We start from the raw sequence: 22458 nt of genomic DNA, 5'->3' as shown, positions 1-22458 counted from the left end.
TTTTTTAGATTTTATTTCTTTCCTTGTGAGAGAATGAGTGGTGGGGAGGGGTAAAGGGTGATTAAGAGAGACAAACTGCCCTCTGAGCAGGGACCCGACTCAGGAATCCATCCCAGAACTCAGAGACCATGATCTCAGCCGAAGGCAGAGGGTTAGTGAACTGAGCCACCCAGGCACCCCAAGACACAGGCTTTAATATTACACGCATACAAAAATATTTAAAAAGAAAATTCTGTAACCCACTGAAGAAAGAAACTTTGTCTATATTTTATACAGTTTGGAAGCACCCATTATAAATGTTTGATATGCTAATTACAAATATTTCTAGCAATTCTTTGAAATCAGTCTTAAGGATTTTTCTTGGTAAAGAATTCTAATACTTATATATCATTAAAAAATAATTATTGAAAATTTTTACTGGTTGGAGGTTGAATGGTTAACCAGATATTTTCATAGAGTTTACCGCCTGGGGAGAAATGCAAACTTTAAAAAATATGTATATAATTACCACAATGGAGAATGCTAAGGAAAATCCAAAGTGCTTTTTTATGCATGTAACATGGAAATTTTATCTAGTATAGGGGATCAGGGAAGATTCCTCTGAAAACATTTAAACCAAAACCTCAAGGATGATCTACTTAGGTGAAGGTTAGAATGAAGAGCTCAGGCAGAGGAAGCAGCACATGTTGGGTGAGTTGAAGTTTGGCAAACTCAAATACTGAACTGGGATGAGTATGGATGAAACACAGTGATTATGAAAGAGAACAGTCTTTGCAGTTGCAAAAAGATAAAATAATTCCACAAACATTTTTGTCTGTAAGCATACAAAATGAGCTGCATAAATCTGGGTAATATTATATAAAGTTAATTAGTGATTAATAATAAAAATATACAAAGTTCTTCACATTACTCTGAATATTTTAAAAATTTAGTCACTGTAAAAATATAAGAAAAACAGTATTAACATGGATACTATATAGACAAAAGGTATGCAAATTCCAAATTACTGTGAAATCATTATATATAAACATCCTGGCATATTATTATCATTCTTCTATTCTTTCCACCTATATTTTAAATTATTATTTTATATTATTCTATTTTTCTGTTCAGCCATTGATTACACGCTAACTTATTTTTTGTTTATGTGTGTAAATATTATTTCTCCAAGATTGTAAATTCCTAAAGGGCAGAGATTTGTCTTCTGTTTTCATATTTCCAAAAGGCCCTTGTATGGCAGTTATTTAGAAAATCTGGCTGCTTGGAAAATTTCAGTTATGAATGAGTCACAATGAACTCCAGATTCACACTTTGCCAGTATTCCCTGAGGACAAAGAGGACATAAATCAACATTTGACACACAACAATTAGGAACAACCATAATAACTTCTCAGAATCGAATCTAGAATATCTGATCTGAGGTTTTATTTGTCCCCAAGGCTGTAGAAAAATAATAGCACATGTCATCTAATGGCAAGGAGAACAACAAGAATTTCCCATTAAGTTTTTGAACTTTAAATTAGGTAATAGTCAAGGCATTCACTTTTCCCTCAAATATGACCCATGAATCTCTCTTAAAATATTGACCTAAAAAAACTGAAAAGAAAACGCTAAATTACTAGAAAGTGCATATCACTTCCCTTCTACAACTCGTCCAACTGACTGGATCTATGCTAGGTCCGTATCTTCCCTGTCAATTCTTTTGTTTTGTTTCATGAAATAGTCTAATGACCTCTTAATAAATTTTCTTTTTAAGCCCATTTCTTTCAACCAAAATGATTCACTCATCATCATTCAACACAGCATAATGGGCTTCTTGGGAAATCACATCCTGCTACTTGTGACTGAGTTTGGAAAAATATCTTAGGGGACAGAATTAAAATGGTGTTAGTGACTAAAAAAATTCATAATCTGCTAAGCTTACAGTCACCTGACAAATAGTTTGTATATTTGTGAAACATTCTGGTATGCCAATCTTAAAAAATCTTCAATATTTTGTCTACTATTCAAATACTAGTTATAGAATGCTGTTACAATAAATTTGAACTTGGAATAAATAAATAAATAAATAAATAAATAAAACCAAACAGAATGTGCTATTGCTACGTAATTTCTGACAAAATAAATAATTAAATGCATACATATATTTTTTTAAGAGTTATGTGTTTATTTTGGATAGAGAGCTCATGTGGAAGGGAGAGGAGCATAAGAAGAGGAAGAGAGAAACTTTAGCTGACTCTGCAATGAGCACAGAACCTGACATAGGGCTAGATCTCATAACCCTGAGGTCATGACCCTGAGATCATGACCTGAGTAGAAACCAAGAGTTCAATGCTCAACCAACTGTGCCATGCATGTGCCCCTAAATATATATTTTTTAAATGCAGTTACTCTTGATAAGCAGCCAGTGTTATTTACTTAGCTTCCTGTATGACTGACTGGTATAAGGTTTATATTTCAGTGGTATTTTGCAATCTAGTTTAGTGGGAGGAGGTATGATTAAGATATAAATGTCCTAGATAAAAGAGATCAACAATATTCTCATTTGCAATTAATATAATTTGCATATTAAATAAACAAAATTAACATGTCCCAGAATCTTTCTGTCACATTTCTGAAGGGCCATGTGTGAAAGAGGTAATGAGTAAGTTGGAGTGCTAGATTGGATATAAAGAAGTTCAAAACCTTCTCATTCTCAGAATTTTCCCCTCAAATGTTCAATTGCCTTATTATGGACAAATTAAAGTATCATGCAACTCAAATGCTATTTCATTAGATTTGTACTTTTTCCAAGTAGCCATTTTTTATTTTTTGAAGGTCTGAGTATACATTAAGTAGTTCATTAATAAGTAGTTAATTTTTGTGATAAAACCATCTAATTCCCAGTAGTTTAAAGAAATACTGTGTAGCTATGGAATTACATAAAGTCAGTGGATTTCAACTTCTGAACTTTTTTAACTTCTGAACTTTTAAAGAAATCTTAAAAACTGTGTATATAGTTTAAACAGTGTAAATATTAAATTTTGTCTGTGTAAGAATACCTAAGACTCCATTATTTTATTTTATAATCTGATAGATTCTACTTCAATTTTTAAAAATGAATCAATGGAAATTTACTTCTATATTTGCATGAAAATCCATTAAATCAATTTATTATAATAATACATCTGGCTACAGATAAAACTCTAAAAAGGAATTACAGCCAGAAAAGAAGCTCATTTCATAGCTGCATGAATAATAATAGCCATATTTTAAGTATCCTATAGGATTTGGAACTCAGTTCCCATGTATTTTCTCCTATGCAATTGAAGAGTTTAGTACTATAAATGCAACATTAGTATATGAATCAAAGAAAATGCAATTCTACTGGGCAGATTCCATTCTAAATATTTTTATTTAATTTACTCTAGTGAATAAGTAACACATAATTAAAGCAGATAATCCAGTTCCAGGCACCCAGAACAACTCCTAATACATTAGACTTGAATCAAAGTACATTTTATTTAAAAGGTATTAAATCATTGCCAGAAAGACAGTCATGAATATAGCACCCTTTATCCCCATTAGTTTAGAGATAAGTATATTGAGCATTTCCTGAGTTCCTGATCCACTTAAAAAAATTTTTTTTTGAGGGAACGTAGGTTGATTACTGAACTTGAATTCTGGTTTACAAATTTCACATATAAAGGTATGTAGCTTAGCTCATTTGAATGGGGTAGTAAGAATACAGTCAGTTGACTTTACTATGTTCCCTGATAATCAACTGCAACTCTACCTCAAATTTCCAACTAATGGAGAGCCCTGGGAGAGTCAGGACAAATCACACAATACAAATAGATCAACACAACACTACAAGAAATGATTCAAAATCCAGAAGTGTATGAACAAAGCCATTCTCAAAGCCAGTTAGTAATCTGTATCCTTCCATGTTGCTACAGTTTCATTATAAGTAATGTTTAACATTATTTTAAAAGCTGTTGTCAGGAAGAGAAAGATGACAGCTGACAAGTTAAATAAATAGCAATAAAGAGAAATGAATGGTTTTGTCAATTTTAAAGGAGTAGTAAATGCTAACTAAATTCTTGCAGCTCTTGTTGGTTCAAAAGATAAAGAATGCAGGAGCAGTCTTAAACAAGAAATAGTTGCCCCAAAAAAGATGAATCATGAAAGGTGAAGAGTCTAAGTTTATATTTTCCTCTAAAGAGGACTTATTTCTTGAATTGACTTTACTGAAAGTTCAAAAAGGTGAAGAAGGTACTTTTCTCAACAATTTTATCTGATAATATCCTATGTACCCAAACACAATAACCTATGAATTAATATGTTCTTAAAAATGACATGAAGTATAAGCAATAGAAAAATACAGAAAAATAAATTCATCCCTCCTCTATCTTTCCAGTAGCAGAAATGGTGGCCAGTGGCACTAAGGCAATCAAAGTTTGAAATTCCAAATGAAAGTATAATCAGGGGCTAGTAACCGTCAAGGAGAAAGATGATTATGGAAGGATGAATGATAGGAGGAAGGATAAGGCAGATGGCAGGGCCATAATGGGGCAGGATATGCCTCACTGACTTAGTAGAGAGGAGAGCTAAAATGATAACATTGACGTAGTTTCGAGGCGGTGTCTATGCTAATATGTCCACCCCTGTCTTTAACAGGTCTCTACAACTTGTTCATGACTACACGTATGACCAAAATCATGAGTTCAGGGGAAAGATGGGAGTAACATGACTGATCTGATTTCTTTCTAGAGATTTTATTTATTTATTTCAACTAAAAATTTTGAAATACTATTTTATTTATTTATTTGTTTGTTTGAGAGAGAAAGAGAGAATGAGCAGTGGGAGAGGCATGGGGAGAGGGAGAAGCAAACTCTCAGCTGAGCAGGCTCAGTCCCAGGATCCTGAGATCATGACCCAAGCCGAAGGCAGAAGTTTAACTGACTAAGCCACCCAGGTGCCCCTAACTGACTTGGTTTTTAAACTATTTTTTAAAACTTTAATCAAGATGAAGCCATAGATTCTTGCTTTGTATAGCTTCTCTTATGATTTCCCACTGCCACTAAAGGTCTCATTCATTCTAGGCCTTTTTGCTTATTCAGGTTTGAGATTATGAAAAGAAGCAATGCAGAGCATATGCAAGAATCTGTCAATGGATGAAAAACGGGTCTGGAGATACACGCGAATTAAGGCAAATATTTGACACCTTGTAGATCAAATAGGTAACTGGATTCTCCCCGCCCCACCCCACCCACGCCTCTTTTACTTAGAATAGTATATAGACACACCCTACAATCTGTTTTGCACTGGATTTTTTTATTTTTTATTTTTTATTTTTTTGCACTGGATTTTTTAAAACTGTTTTCAGGAGTTAATACTTGCCAACTTGCTTTACCTTATCTCACCTTTATGAGATGTATGCTCAAGGTTGTTTGACATTCTTGTATCTAAGCCAGTGTTTTTTAGATAGTATGAAGGATTTTTCAAATGTTGACTTGATAGTTTCTTTAAATTGTGTAATTTTAAAGTTGTATAAGTTATACCATATATGTATACTAGGATAAATGAAATAAGACCTGGAAGAGATTTGACTAGTTTGAACCATATGAAATTTCTTGTATTAAGTTGTTTTTAACCCATAAAAGAGGCCATTTCATATGGTTCCCACTAGTAGATCACACTACTGCAATTTCCTATAGTTATATTTTAAATTAATTTATTTTATATAAAATACCTAAGTTGTAGGCTGCTATCTTTACCCAGTGATAATGTTACATAAATTACTGAATGCCTTGGGGTGCCTGGGTGGCTCAGTGGCTGAGCATCTGCCTTTGGCTCAGGCCATGATCCGGAGGTCCTGCATGATAGAGTCCTTCATTAGTCTCCCCATGGGGAGTCTACTTCTCTCTCTGCCTGTCTCTATCTCTCTCTCTTTGTCTCTCATGAATGAATAAACAAAATCTCAAAAAAAAATTTACTGAATGTCTTAAAGTAGCCTATTTTCAAATATTAGACAATAATAAGCAATTAATTATAAAATCTTAAAAATTTTGCAAAATAATTCAAAGACAAATACATTTTAGTACTGGCAACTACAAGAAATCAGTTGAAAGTCAAAGTTTAGTCATATACACTATTGGAAGAAAATATAATGTGCAGAATCCAAAACAGCAAGTGCAGCACGTATTTCTCATGTCTTTGAATTGGCTTCTCAACTTGAATTTTGAATGTGAGTGTTCCTGAAATGTTAAGCATTCAAATGCTTCAATAAATAGTGAAATAATATAATGAATATATGATTCAAGAGCATAAAGAATTTCTTGCTATTTTCCCCCTAAATATCCATGCATTATCCTAACACATCTAACTCTACAGTACTCCAAAGACACAGTACCCTTTTTAAAGACTACTGAGAGTAACTGGACACAGCAACACAGAACTATTTTCTTGGTCAAGGTATTGATTTCCATGTCTTCCTACACTTGTTAAATAGTATTAAAAGGGTTAGATCCTATTGAGATCTTCTTTAAGGATAGTGGGAGACTTTTTCAATATTTAATGTTTTCAAATGCATTTCACAAATTAGCTTTCATTTGTCTGCAAATGAAAGTAGGCCATAGAGTGTTATCATATAAACGAAAAGTCTACTTTAAAAAAAAAAAAGCCAGCAGTTATCACTACCAGCATTATCACTGATTCTAGACCTCTGATTATTGTAGCACATAGCACAACATCTGGAGGCAGCTGACCTTTAGAATGCTGGAAAGGCCTTCTACAGGCACCTTAATTGCCAGGTTGAAGGAATACTATGAGAGGATGGGGTGTTGTCTATTAGAAGGCAGTGTGTTTATTGAATCAGTTACCACTAAAAAAAGAAAGAAAGAAAGAAAGAAGAAAGAAAGAAAGAAAGAAAGAAAGAAAGAAAGAAAGAAAGAAAGAAATTATTGAAAGAAATAAGGCTAAGTAGAAAAAGGTTTTGGAAAAAAAATACAAAACCTTTACCTCAGACATACACATTTTAAATTTATTGCCATTTGTTTTAGTTGCTTATCATGTCTCTTCTAAATTGTAAACACCATAAAAGTAGAGAATATTTGTTGTAGTCATGTACAGGTCTATGTGTATATTTATTTATGTGCATGTGATATGTGTATATATGCACACATGATATGAACTCACAATAGATATCATGTGTATGTACAATACATGTATATACATATATATATTATGTGTGTATGTAATGTGCTACTGGTATGTTATAAGTTCGAATAATAATCATTTGTTGAATTAATGAATAAATAAAACTTTAAAATTTAGTCTATAGGCATTTATATGTGATGCTTTCATCTCTTCTACAATAAATCCCTGTCAGCACCATAGCATAAGTTTACTTCAAATGAATTCTCTCCACTACTTAGCTTTTTATTTACCCTCTGAATTACTGTATCTCAAATATGCCTTCTTGAATAGACATGTAATGAAAAGTAAACTTTGGTGCCTGGGTGGTGTAGCCTCTTGGGTGTCTGACTCTTGGTTTCAGCTCAGGTCATGAGAATGAGCCCTATTTACTCCAACTTTTCCTCATTTCTCAGTCTCTGTTCTTTAGCTTTAGGTATATGTTACTGTAAGTCAACAAACAAATGTTGAGGGTTTACAATGGGCCAGGCAATGTTTTGGCACTGGGAATACTGAAAGTTGTCTGTTCAACTGTGGGCCACAATTATAAACAAGTAGTTAAGCATGCAAAGAGGTGTCAAGTATATATAATGTTTGTTATTATCATTATCATTATTATTATTATTTTTAGAGAGAGAGTGTGGAAGAGAGGCAAAAATAAATAAATAAATAAATAAAGGAGAGAATCTTAAGCGGGCTCCATGCCCAGCACCCAATGTGGGGCTTGCTCTCACAATCTTGAGATCATGACTTGAGCTGAAATCAAGAGTTGGAGGCTTAACCAACTGAGCAACTCAGGTGTCCCTATTAAAGTGATCTTTTGTTAACAGGATGGCTGTGTTTCAACAAATAATTAAGACATACGATGTGAGGTAGGAGAAAAATTTCACAGTAATTTTAATTAGAGTCTTCAAGGAAGATATGGAGTCTAATCAACTGTGAGAAGGAACATTCATTTTAGGCAGAAGAATCAACTTGTACATAGGCAGTGTCCATGCCATTCCCTTCACTTAGTTCTGCGACTGTACCAAAAGACAGTAGAACCACCAGACTGTTCTGGTCTACCCTAATGGTTCTCAGTCACAAATTTGATCCTTTCTTCCTTGTGCTTAAGTATTTTACTCAATTCTCTTCATAAAGTTTAGAGATTTTAATCTGAAACAAAAGGCGCTTCATAGTCTGACTGATCATGCATTTCTTCTGATAATTTCCAACATCTGTTTGCTACTATGTGTTAAGTCTCACGACTTTTACAAGGGCTGTGTTCTCCCAGTCAAGAATCCCTACTTCCTTCTCCTCCAACTAATTCCAAAGTTTTTTTTTTTAGATTACACTCAATAGCTCAGAGAAGCCTTTATAAGATTAAGCAGATATTCCCATAGCATTCTGTTTATACTTATTTTTTCACATTTGTCCAATTGTGCCATCAGGGTGTGGCCTCCTGGCACCGAAGTATCTATATTGCTGGTAACCATATCTCTGATTTCTTCCTCACCTGTAGGAGGCACCAGATATAGGGACTAGTGGAGAAAAAAATCTATAGGATAATTTAAATGGTCTCTAGAGCCTCAAGAAAGTTAATGTCCTCCATATTAACTAGCTATCAAGTCTTTCGAAATCACAGAATTGAAAATGACTTTAAAGCTAATGCAGTGTTTTTAAATGTTTTTGACCATGTTCCACAGTAAGAAATGTTCCACATCACAGCATGGAACACACACATAATCATACATCTAAAACAACAGTTCCACAATACAATACTTAGATTTACTAGTTATGATATAGTAAAAATATAACAAAGTTAACATCAGATATTACTTCCAGTTATTTAACGAAGAAAATAAAACAAAATGAATAATACCAAGATAAACCAAATTATAAATAATAAAATATCTTTGTGCTTACAAAAATTATTTCAAATCTCATTAATGGTGACAACTCCTCCTCCATTTATATTAATGTGAACTTTCCATACTTTACATAGAAAAGAGGTGAAATCTTGAAGGTAAGTGACTTATCCAGACAAACGAGTGCAAGGCTGGATCTAGAACACATCTAAATCTCATGCTAGTACTCTTTCCTACTCTACCACAATGAGAAAAACAAAACTTCTAAGAAGCTGTAGCATCTAATCCATTCATTCTTTGAGCCTGAGACTGTTCTTGAGCAAAATACCTTTACTAAGAAAGTCAATGAACCTACTCCCTAACCTTTTTATCCCTATGGTGCAATCCACTTTTTATTGTTAAAAATAATACTGATCTAGAATCCAATTTAAAAAGATATTCAAGGGTGGCCCCAGGTGGCTCAGCGGTTTAGCGCCGCCTTCAGTCCAAGGCCTAACCTGGAGACCCGGAATCGAGTCCTGCATCTGGCTCCCTGCGTGGAGCCTGCTTCTCCCTCTGCCTGTGTCTCTGCATCTCTCTCTCTCTCTCTCTCATTAATTAATTAGTTAATTAACTAGTTAATTAATTAATAATCTAAATAAATAAAAAAAATAAATTTAATTTAAAAGATACTCAAAATCCTCAGAATTATAAGCTCTGGATCAAAGCTGATGACATGGGCACCTGGGTGGCTCACTGGCTGGGCATCTGCCTTCTGCTCAGGGCGTGATCCCAGGAACTAGGATCAAGTCCCATATCAGGCTCCCTGTATGGAGCCTTCTTCTCCCTCTCCCTGTCCCTCTAACTTCTATCTCTGCCTCTCTCTCTCTCTCTCTGTCTGTGTGTGTCTCATGAAAAAATGAATAAAGTCTTTTAAAAAAAAAAGCTGATGACACTTCAATATAGAAATTTCATGTGTCTGTAATGACACTTTTAGTGTGGTAAAGTGAGTGAATAGATATTGGGAAGAGTAGAATCAGGCTGATAGAAAAACAATACTACAAAATTCTAAGCAAAATGAGAATGAGAGAACTTCAAATTCTTTGCTAATTCTTTAAAACTTAAATTGTTTGCATATTATACCTATATGAATGTTTGTTATATATAAAAGTAATTTTTTTGTATGCACATTTTTTCCTACTCTGTCCTTATCTTGGTGAATTAGAGATAACACTTTCAGGGGCACATGGATGGCTCTGTTAAGTGGTGGATTTTTTATTTTGGCTCAGGTCATGATCTCAAGGTCCCTGGGTTCTGCACTTAATGGGGATCTGCACTCAACAGGGAGTCTGCTTGAAATTCTTTCCCACTGACCCTCCCCCACATTCGTGTTCTCTCTCCCTCAAATAAATAAATAAATATTTTAGAAGAAATAACACTTTCTCATATCTAATAAGAAATATGCCTGGGTGGCTCAGTTGGTTAAGTGTCTGACTCTTGATTTCAACTAAGTCATGATCTCAGAGTCGTGAGATTGAGCCCCATGTCAGGTTCCGAGTTCAGTGTGGAACCTGGTTGAGATTCTTTCTCTCTCTCCCCCTCTGCCTCTCCCCCTTGTTCTCTCTCTCTCAAATAAACAAATAAATCTTAAAAAAAAAAGAAGAGAAACGTACACCTCCTATACTTAATGAGAAGTACTGATAATATGCCATATCATGCTATCCTGAAAGGGACATTGGGGAGAAACTTTATGCATCAAATAGATAATCTTCCTTGGGCTCATGCTATTATTTCAGAGTAATTTTGGAAGGGTAAGAACACTCATTATTTAAGAGTGCTGGAGCCTACAGGCTTAAAGTATTATACTTTATTGAAGACAAAATCAAATGACTGTGCAATTATAATGATCACAGAATCATGATTAAATTGGAAACATCAGTCTGCAGATCAGCTGGGAGATTGGTGTCTATAGAGAGGTCAAGAACCTCTTTGAGAAGCAAGGGTAGACCATGCGGTGTTTGAAATCACTAACGTCAAATATCAGTAATTCATTTCTGAGTCTGTAAAATGATAGCCTGAAATTCCTAACTATATATACGTATACAAATTTATTTACCTTAAATTCATTAATTGATCAATTATTTTGGAGTTAATTATGAAAAATGTCACATACAGTGTAGATTTTGTTAACTCAATAATTATTTAGATATTTAGGTGTAAATATTTGAACTTTCATCCTTCATTCATGATACATATAATCTTACTGCCGCCATACTTTTTTTATTTTGAATTATGAATTGAAATTTCAATAAAGTCTCCTTTGATAAATTTCAAGTTTTCCCAGAATATACTTCATAAAACAACATTACCACAAAAATGTATACTAAGCTATTGATCATACTAAAGAAATTAAATAAAATATTATAAATTATTCTTTTGAAGCAGAGTTTTTCCTAAATGTTTAAATATAATGAGCTAATATATTACTGCATATCATTTCTATTTCTGTTATTTAGAAAGAAAGGACCATATTGGTCCTTTCTGTTTAAAGAAATTCTTATATGTGGAAATAGCAACAAAATAAAACTTTAATCCAAAATACAGTAACACACGTAGAAAAAAAAAACCCTTATTTTTAAAGCACAGTCCACCAGACAATATTTGTCCTGCCTGTGTCAGGAATTGTGAACCTGTGTCCCAATTGATAACTCCGACTGAGAAAAGCTGAGTACTTACGCGTACATCATGGACCCAGTGCTGGGACAGCTTGTATCCAGTCACCATCTGATCTCTATCAGCCAGGTCAGGGCTGGGAGGCTGGAAAATAATAAGAGTCACTGGCAACAAGAAAGGAAACAAGTCTGACAGGTTTAGTGGCTGAGAGCTACAGTCCTGATATAGCATGATAAGAACATAATCAATTTTGTGCCAGCCAGTTCAACTCAGTGAAGTAATTATTAATACTTCATAGCACAGAGAGTTCCAAGCAGTGGACAGCACACAACGTGCAATTGTTGATGATTCAGAAGACCACACTTTTCCAGTTGGGGAGGTATGATCAGCATTGAGGTGTGTCCCCAATTTGTTTTTTAAAAAAATACCAACAAAACATTACACTATGTCAATGGTACTTCTTCCTTCTTCACGGGAATTGTTATGTCTCTTCCTTTTCATGGAACCATGAGATAAGCAAGTGTGGTAAGGACCTGAGCTATGGGCCAGGCAGGGGGCTTGTCTCTGCCACCTTGATGGTATGACCCTGCTCTAGTCTCTTACCTTATAGGGACTTATTTTGCTTGTAAGTAAAATAAGGGCTGTATTAGCTTTTTCTAATACTGTCCATTTTAGTTCTAGAGATTACAGATTTTATTGAAAGAATTTATTTTTCCCCCACAAAGGCAAAAGAAGAATGTTAAAAACAACAACAACAACAATGCCTTTTTTCTTCTTTCTTATCATTAAGAATATCTTAGGGACGCCTGGCTCAGTTGGTTAAGTGTCTGACTCTTGATTTCAGCTCAGGTCATGATTTCAGGGTTGTCAGAAAAAGCCGCACATTGAGCTAATGGTGGTGTCTACCTAGGATTCTCTCCCTCGCCCTCATCCTCTACCCCTTTCCCTAGTCATTTATTCTCTGTCTCTTCTTTCTCTCCCTGAAAGAAATAAATAAAAATAGGAATTAAAAAAAATAAAAGCACAGTTTAGTTCATCTTAATGGTGTGTGAATTCCTCAGGATAATTGCATTTGATCTCAGAGATTTGGGGTTGTATATATGAACTTCTAATGAAGATGAGTAAAGTTTCAGAAGGAATATTCCAATTTTAAGGGCTACTTTTAAATGATTAGATCCAGGAGATATTAAAGAAAAAAGAAAGCTTTAATATTTATCTTTGTAATTCACACAGAATACCTTTATCTAAAATACTACAAATAATATGAATCTAATCTTAACATTTCTATTGTAATATTCCCCAAAGTCATTAATGCGAAATGTATTTCCCAAGACAGTTTAGAAACAGAAAAACTGAGCCAGATGGTTAGTTTGTGTAATCATCAATAATATGACAGAAAAGTATGTAATATAATTTTGAAAAGGAATAAAAATTCCTGAGTAAGTAGTTCACAAAACTTATTCAATCTTTTTACCTAAATTGAAAATTATAACTTAAACGATCAAAAAGTAATTTTGTTCTTTGGAGATCTAATTTTTCTAAAAGTACAAAATCATAAAAATCTAAAAAAAAGTGCTAGAGAAATTACATTAATTTTAATATATGACTATAACCCACTATTATTGCTATATATAGTACTATGCCAACTTGAAATTAGTATCATATACATATGCATTTAAAATGTTTTTAATGTTTACATTAAAATATTTCTCACTAATAAATTAATATTACATTTGTATAATTTAATATTGTAATTTGTTAAATGTTATAAAAATATTCTCAGCTCTTCATGTTCGTAAATAATAATACAGAGAAAAACTCTCTCTTAAGTGGAGGAAATTTTTCTATACAAGAAGCATGTAATTACAAGAACCAGCTTTGAGGGTCTGAAATGAGATGTGGTATGCATATATTTCTTATATTCATAAATATTCAAAAATAAAGGTTCATCTGTTTCCCTCAGGATTCTTCTTTCCTATGCCATTCTCTCAAATGATCTTCTATCTGATTGCAAAGGTTCTATTTCTTTGATTGTTCTTGTTTTTTTCCCCCCCTTCTTCTACTTTCAGTGAATACATAAAATAACTCCTCTTCATTCTCCGAGGTAATATCCTTACTGGTGGAGTGGCAGGACACTAGGCTCTGGATAGTGGCTGGGTTCATTTCCTGGTGTTGTCATCAACCAACTATACACTTTAGGAAAATTCTTAACCTTCCTACAGGTCAGTTTCTCCCTCTGTAAAATGAGGATACCACTCATACATAGTTTAAATGAGAGAATAAATGTAAAAGACTTAAAATACTGCCTGGTTCAGAATAAAGCCCATAAAAATATTAGGTACTTTATTCTCTGCAATTCTCATTTTCTTCTAAAGTTAGTGCTATATTGCTAATTGTTTTCAATGACTTCAAAACTCTTCTGTTTATATGGCTTCTCTTTTTAGTAATATATTGCATCTGCACAATTTTTAAATTGTAATTAATTTTAATTGCAATACGTAATTAAAAATATTGATGTATTGGGTTCTAAGTAATTAGCATATGCAGAGTTTTAAATGAATGTTTCTTATAAGGCTGAATAACTATCAGCTAATTCTGGAGGTTGCCAAGCACTAGTTATTTTTACTACATAAGTGAAATTACTACATGTGAATTTTATTTCATTGGTTAGGAGCACCCTCAGCCCACCTTGCTGCATATGTGCAGGCACAATACTGGTTTCTATTGCTGCACTGTTGATTGATTTATTATCAGTCAAAAGACAATGCAATGCATGTATGTTGCAAAATGTCAATAGGGAAAGTCAATAATAAGATGACATTACATCATGACATCAAGGGGAAAGTTAAGATATTCCCAAACTGATCATGTTTCTTCAGTGCCCAAAATAAAAGAAAGGAATGGGAAAAAGATAACTTTTAGAATTGAATCTAAAAGACTTGCATACATTTCCCTGTAATTGCAAAATTTTATAATAAATTAGTTAAGTTTTGAACTTAGTAGAGTTATAACAAAGAAATAATTTAGCCTCATACTTACTAATAGCCTAAGATTTGATAAGTGACCTCAAATTTTATCTTGCACTTAAGGCAATCAGCACACTATTTTGCCATTGAATCAAGAACATGAGGATCAAACTCCAATAAAACAACAACAACAACAACAAAAACCAAAAAACAAAACACCCAAACCACTATAGTAGCCATTGAAGTAAGGCAAGAAAAAGAAATTAAAGGCAAAAAGGAAGGAAGGAAGGAAGGAAGGAAGGAAGGAAGGAAGGAAGGAAGGAAACCTAAATAATTTAGAAAAACAATTTCTAGAATAAATAAATTACTTTACCAAGGTATTAATGCCAATACAAAAATTAAGTTTATTTCTATACACTACCAAAAATATTCCTGGAAAATAAAAATTTTTAATGGGATGTTGGAATCTCTTTATTTTTTTGTCTGTGTATTTTTTTATTGGGGTTAAACACCATTTAAACTAATGTTTAAACCTGTGAATCAGGGCAGCCCCGGTGGCTCAACGGTTTAGCGCCACCTTCAGCTCAGGGCCTGGAGACCCCCGGATCAAATCCCATGTCAGGCTCCCATTGCATGGAGCCTGCTTCTCCCTCTGCCTGTGTCTCTGCCTCTCTCTGTCTCTGTCTCTGTCTCTCTCTCTCTCCCTCTCTCTTTGTGTCTCTCATGAATAAATAAGATATTTTAAAAATAAAAAAATAAAACCATGAATCATGTATGAATAAATTTAGCAATTTATGTGTAGACTTGTACAATGAAAACTGCAAAGCATTGTAGAAATAAAGACCTAAATATATAAAGGGGGAAAAAAGAGCATAAGAGGATTTAGTGGAGTATTACACCTTCTCAAGTATGAGAACTGCCAAAGGGTGATAACATGGATAGAAGATGGCACCCGCAAGGTTGATAAGGAATTCTATGGACTAGAATGAATGTGTCACTGACCTACGGAAAAGGAGACCAAATTGAATGGCCTCTCTTTAGTATATTATGAGAACTAATATTATTTGCCCAGAAAACTGAGGTAACAAAAATTGGAGACACTCTAAGATCAACTTATTTACTTGTATAATTTCCATGTGCTCATTAAATTATGGAATTTAGAAGATCAAAAGATGACATATATGCCTTTCTTTTTCATCCCAAAGAATGCATCTTGGAGTTTTTTGAGCCAGTGTTTAAGCCAATAGTTGTTTGTTTTTTCCTCAGATCCTAATTGTTTCTTTTGGAAAACTTTTATTTGTAAGCAAATTATATACTTTACATACAAAAGAAAATTTTTTATACCAATCAATAGCCTGATTACTTCATTATAACAATCTTCAAAGTTGTAGACAGATTCTATTATCATTCAAATATAACATATTAAGTGATGTCCTTGCTGATATGTATCTAAATGTATAAATCTAAAACAATTTATCAGTCTTTATATTTAAAAATATTGCTACTCAAATTATTTTACAAGTAATTATAAAATATATTTCTGAATTCTTATATGCAGAGTTCACTTTTTTTTATGCTTTGTGATCTATCATCCAGCTAAAAGTTGGGAAATAGAAGATATGCAAGTAGTTATTCAGAAGTGAATTGGCTAATATCAGTAGCACTTAGACTCTGTTTCTAAAAATCAAACAGTCATTTATTTTCATTCTTTGGGTAACATTATTGGAAAATATTTTATTTACAAACTTTTTAACTCAGAAAAAAATTAGTAGGTTCTGTGGTTATAAAACACTATATCAACTTCAACTCAAATTTTGGAAATTCTTTTGTTATACTTTCAGTATATCTATAGTTCACAGATAGATATCTTCATGATACATTTAACTCTGACCTTATAAAAAGAATAGGTCTTCTATGTAGATAAATGGCTTTATAACATCTGTACGAGCTTTTTCACATGATTAAGTCTAAAAATGTAAGTCCCTGAGATTGTATGGTAGTAGTCTATAACTACTGACTAATTAAAACCTGTCATCTTTAGAAAGAAAAAAACTTGAGCTTGATCTCCAACTTGGTAAGCACCTTGAGCTAGCTGGTAGGATAGTTTTTAAGGGAAAAATTGAAAAAAACACAAACTTCCTAATGCCAAGGATGCTTCCACCAAAAGGGTCTTTCTTTAAAAATTCTTTGAACATAGATACAGCATCAGAATCAAATGGCAAAATCCAAAATGGCCAGTTATACTATGCAAAAATGATATAAGGAAGGGTTTCCTGGGTCTTCACAGAGAATATATATGCTTCTCTGTCATCAGAAAGATCAGAAAATTAATGCCCTGAATCACTGAAATGGACAATGAGCAGGGAATGGCCAAATTCATGAATAGCAACAGAAAACAAATCCATGTTGAAAAGCTTTCTAGATGATATGTTTGACATCATGATGCAATACTATGAAGAGCATAGCTCATGACTATAAGTAAGATTGCATTTCTTCCATACTGATTTCCCAAATCAAACTGATGAACTAGGAATATCTAGGTTTTTGCTTCATCTCTCAAGTATACGGATCCAGTTGTCCAGGAAAACTCTTCCTCCAAAAATGATGCATTTCCTGGACTAAACAAGTCATGATTGCCTTTCTTTTTTTTTTTTAATTGGTTTTCATTCTATCTTAGAGCCATGATATGTTTTCAACTCATTTTCCACTTGTACAAAATTAATAGTCCAGGGGATAGCTGGCGGCTTGCTAGCCACAAGTGGTAGTTTTGTTGTGAGCAGTGCCAAAATGCTGCTGCACAATTTAATCTGTTTCTTTCCTGGAATAATATTTTTTTAACCTTTGCTAGCAGCACAATGCTATCTGTTTGATCAGTTAGGGTATTTTCTTACTTTGAAACATGATGAGGTTAATAGAAACAGAGAAGCTGATACTGTTTCCTCTAGGAGAGTCAGTAAAGGTTTGGGAAGAACCACAGCAATCATACAGTAGTGATTAAATACATCCTATAATTTCTTTACTAAATTCGTGACTGAAACAATCTTTTATAGACTATTCTAGGCTATTTCTTAGAATAAAGGCTAGTAACTGTTTAAAAACAACTATGAGAATGCCAGAGATGTGCAAAAAGAAAAACAAGAAAAAACAACAAACCCCACCCTTCTCTCTCTCTCTAATCTCCTTTCCAGGATGAGTAGAAAAAAAGAAAAAAGAAAAGAAAAGAAAAGAAAAGAAAAGAAAAGAAAAGAAAAGAAAAGAAAAGAAAAAAAAAAAAACATGATCAGGAAGCTAAGCGCCCTGGTGACAGAACTGACTGCCACCTCATAGTTGTGTGTCTGAACAATGCAGGTAACATCTCTAGATCTCATTTTGTACATAGATGATGGATTAAGAGATACATAGGTAGGTGATGATAGATGGATACATAAATTAGATAATTTCAGAGTTTGGACTAGGCCCAAGGACTACAAATATGTTTCAGTTGGATTTACTGAAATTACTATAAAATTTATTCATATGTACATGTATGCATTTTTCTAAGGCAAGGTTTATCATTTTCATTAGATTTCATCAGAGGTTCTATGTTATAAGACACATTGGAAACTGTTGAAACTGATGATCTTTGAGATACTGTTGATTGATTATATCCTATTATCCTACCTGTAGGACCCAACCCAACTCTAATCTGATGGTCTTATACTCCTTATTTGCTTGACAGTTTATTCTTCCTGGAAGTCTCAAGGGAATGTGCATAGGGAAGGCTGTTTTTCTATGTGGAAAAAAGTTGTTTCCAAATTCTCAGGACAGTTCTGATGATGTATGTACACTTGTACTACCTCCCTCCCACCCTTCCTTCCTTTTCTTTTTCTTTCTTCTTTCCTTCCATATGTGTAACTGTACTACCTTCTGTAGGTAAAAATTAATGTCCCAGACTCTAGAAGAAATGATAAGAGGAAGAGAAGCAGGAAAAGGAGGGATAAGAGAAAGAGCAGAAGACAGAGAAGGAGATGCAGAAAAAGAAAGACACACAGGAGAAGGAAGAAGAGGTAAAGCAAGAGAAGAAAGAATCCAATTTATACTACAACAGATACATACTCTTAGCCATACAGTTAAGAATTTTCACAAGATTTTTAATGAAACAATGAAAATTTACATTAAGATTTATCATATATCTTATATGGTTGCATTTTTTAAAAACTTTAATTATTGAATAGGTATATCTGTATAGTTCTCATTTCAAAACATGTGCTCATCCAAAATAATCATGATACTTTGTCATCTCCAGAAATTCCTCAGTTAAATCCCTTCGGAAATTGGACCCAAGCTTTCATTTTATTCATGCATACTATCATTAATGTTTCTTGAACACCTAGTCTGTGCCAAACTGTGCTAATTGCTAGGCACACTGTAGCAAACAAGATTATTTCCATCTGCAAAGACCTTACAAGTGAGCAAAGAAGACAAACATCAAGCAAAAAACCATAATAAAGTACAGTCATCAGGGCAGACGTACAAATGCTACAGTAGCATACTTGACTACTATAGTGAAAATTCCAGGATTTAGAGAAGCCAAACAAGCAACATTTCCTGTCAGTGAATGTTCACAGTTTTATTTCAATCTGTATTTGAATTAAAATATCATGGACCTTACATTTCATATCATGCCGACTAAGATAGTCTTTAATCTCTGTAAAAGCTCGTAAAATAGATACAAATATGAGTCTATATGTTATAGACATATCTAGTTTACTCATTTTCATAATTTATTGGACTCATTCTTAGCTCCAATTAAATGATTAGGAAGGAAGGATGAGAAAGAAATATGAAGGAATTTTTGCTTTGTTTTATATGTTAAGTACAAAAAAGGTTGAAGGATTCACAGAAGATTCTAGAAACACAAGTCTAGTTTTCTGATGTCAAATCATATTTATAGCTATAAATTATGCACTGTTCTCCCAATGTTCTTTCAGTTCATGATTATTTAACTTCCTTTGTGTCTTTTTTTAAAATAAAAACATTTTATTTATTTATTCATGAGAGACACACAGAGAGAGGCAGAGACATAGGCAGAGGGAGAAGCAGGCTCCATGCAGGAAGCCTGATGTAGGACTCGATCCTGGGACCCCAGGACATGCCCTGAGCCAAAGGGAGGCGCTCAACCGCTGAGCCACCCAGGCATCCCACTCTTTGGTCTTATCGTATCTTAGAATCAAGAGTTTCAATAACTATCAATAATTACAGTAAACAAAATTTATCATTTTAATTCAATTTTTAATTTTCTGATATCTAAGGTAGAACAGGTCTGATTTTGATTTTGTTTTTTCCCAAAATCTTATGTTGGTATCACTATGAAATTTCATGTTTTTGCTAGCAATTTTCATTCCATACAGAGAAGAAATTTAGAAAGAGATAGTGATCAGGTTAAGAAACATTTTGATCCTTCTGCTCCTTAATAAAAATATAGAATTAAGAGAGTTCTTCTAAGTTGAACATTTACAGTTGAACTTCACAAAATAAGTATAAAATTGTGCATCATTTGCTTCCAGAATTAAGTATTTTCAAATGTGAATTGAATGGGTTCCGATACTTCCCAAGTGCTGTATATAAGAATTCTATCACGTCTCATTCACATTTTCATGTGATTTGTTTCTTTAGTAAATTCACTACAAATTTGCCCTGTAACCTTTGACTAATAATTTAGATTAATTGATTAAATGGCTTTATCCCATTTACACATAAATTAAAGACTTCAGCGGAATGTTATAATAATTCATAGAAAGTGCAGTTTCAAATTACATGAATAAACAATTTGGGGGACCTAAGTTAGTCTATTTAGGCTATTAGGACAACTTTGGAAGTATTAAAAAAAAAACCCACAAAACTTTGCAAGTAAAACTTGGAAGAATAAATGGGATGTTTAAAAAGTTCAGCTTACTCTTAATTTTATTTATTACTTTGATAGATTACTATGGAAGGATGTAGTCTGAGACATTCAATCTGGGAATGAAAGCAGAATTAGGGAAATGTTTATGTCTATTATCAATTTGTTGAATGAAATAATCAATATCCTGATGACATTTAGAGAGTTCAGTTTTCTCAGTTTGATAAACCAAGATTGGCTGCCCTAGACTGGGTAAATCCCAGAAGGTGACATGATTTGTTCTAACAATATTTCCTTACATAGTTCTGTTGATTGCATCTGAGATAACTTCTAGGGAATATTTCTTGTTCCAGAAATGTTGAAGAACCATCCCAAGAGTAAGCTTTGATTTTTATCAACATACCTCTATTTACTGACATGTAGAGTATATATAGGCTAGTATGGTACAATCTAGTCTTCAAAGAGAAGTGCTCACACTCTATAAGGGGGTGAAGCACAAGATCATTAGCAGAGGTGTGGGAGGAAACTGCTAGAACTTATTTTATATGTATTTCTTCATCTACAGAATATGAAAAAAGAAGCAATGCACTACTAGTGTTTAATTCCTTGATTGAGTAAAATCAGAGAAGGTGACAGAACATGAGAGACTCCTAACTCTGGGAAACAAACAAGGGGTAGTGGAAGGGAAGTTGGGAGGGGAGATGCAGTGACTGGGTGACCGGTACTGAGGGGGGCACTTGACGGGATGAGCACTGGGTGTTATGCTATATGTTGGCAAATCGAACTCCAATAAAAAAATATACTAAATAAATAAATTGGGTCTAGAGGTGAATCAGAAAAAAAAATAATTCCTTGATTGGGATTGGCATTTTCACTCAGCCTTGGATGCCAGGTCATTAACACAGATGCCATCCTAGGCTAGGGGTTTGGTTGACATTGGCACTAGCATTTGTTGTTTTGCTTTCATCATATTTCAATGTATTGCAATTTTATGTATTTTGACTAAGTGAATTGTTTATGAATAAAAAAATCTAGTTTTAGATAAACTTTCTTCAAAAGATGGAAAAGGTTAATAAAGAAACAAACAGAATTTGACCTGTTGGGAAGTGTTAGTTCTTTCAGAGAAGTATAGGAGAAAATGTATGTTCTTGTTTCTAATACCTTTAAATAATATAATACATCCAGCCTCTTGCTAAAATGTAACTAAATATTAAAGATATTACTAAAGTCTCTTTAATGTCTACTCTTCTAGTCTTTTTTTTCTCCCCATACCACTCAGAATTAACCACTGCCATTGTTTTGGTGTATACCATTCCTAGATGTTAAAACATAAAGTACAAATATGATCTAACATTTTCTGGTATGCACTTTCAAAAAATACTAGGTGTTTCTCATTTGGAATTAAGCAGACTGAGATATTCTCATCTTCATCAAATGACATTGGATCTGAGTTTGACAGACTAATGTATTCTACATTCTTGTGTATTAGCTATATATATATCAGTGACTTTGAAAGAAGGATGTGTCAAACTGATCAACACACCATAAGCTCCCTCAACAAGGTTAAATGCAGAGACTATTCTGACACATGTGCAAAATAATAATTTATTTTTCTTCATAATTTTTAAATTGAAATTAGTCCTTTAAGACCTCAAGTAGGAGGCTTCTATACAGATCCTCCAGATTTTTTTTCAAAACAGATTTCTCTTTCATGAATTAATTAATCCTCATAACTCTATAGGACTCTCCTCTACTCAGACGATTCCTCAATCTGTATCCCACTTTATTCCCTCATTAAAGTTGTAGTCCTATAGTTGCCTATTGAGTTTTTGTTTCATTGCCTTACCATTACTATATTCAATCATATATTTTTAAAAATATTTTCTTGACCACCTACTATGTGCTAGGCATTTTAAGAAACATTTTCTTGACCATC

General features: G+C 33.4%; 1 protein-coding gene across 1 annotated transcript in view; it reads right to left on the bottom strand.

The window, feature by feature from the left end:
- Nucleotides 1-22458, bottom strand: part of LOC112923648 (transmembrane protease serine 11F) — an 89775-nt gene that overhangs the window by 59921 nt on the left and 7396 nt on the right. Inside the window, exon 2 of the mRNA XM_072743499.1 lies at nucleotides 11739-11819. Coding sequence (XP_072599600.1) covers nucleotides 11739-11749 — 11 coding nt within the window. The 5' untranslated portion in view covers nucleotides 11750-11819. The remainder of the gene's footprint in view (nucleotides 1-11738; nucleotides 11820-22458) is intronic.

Source organism: Vulpes vulpes, chromosome 2 (assembly GCF_048418805.1).
Source record: "Vulpes vulpes isolate BD-2025 chromosome 2, VulVul3, whole genome shotgun sequence".
Lineage (NCBI taxonomy): Eukaryota > Metazoa > Chordata > Mammalia > Carnivora > Canidae > Vulpes > Vulpes vulpes.
This window is presented reverse-complemented; position numbering and strand designations above follow the sequence as displayed.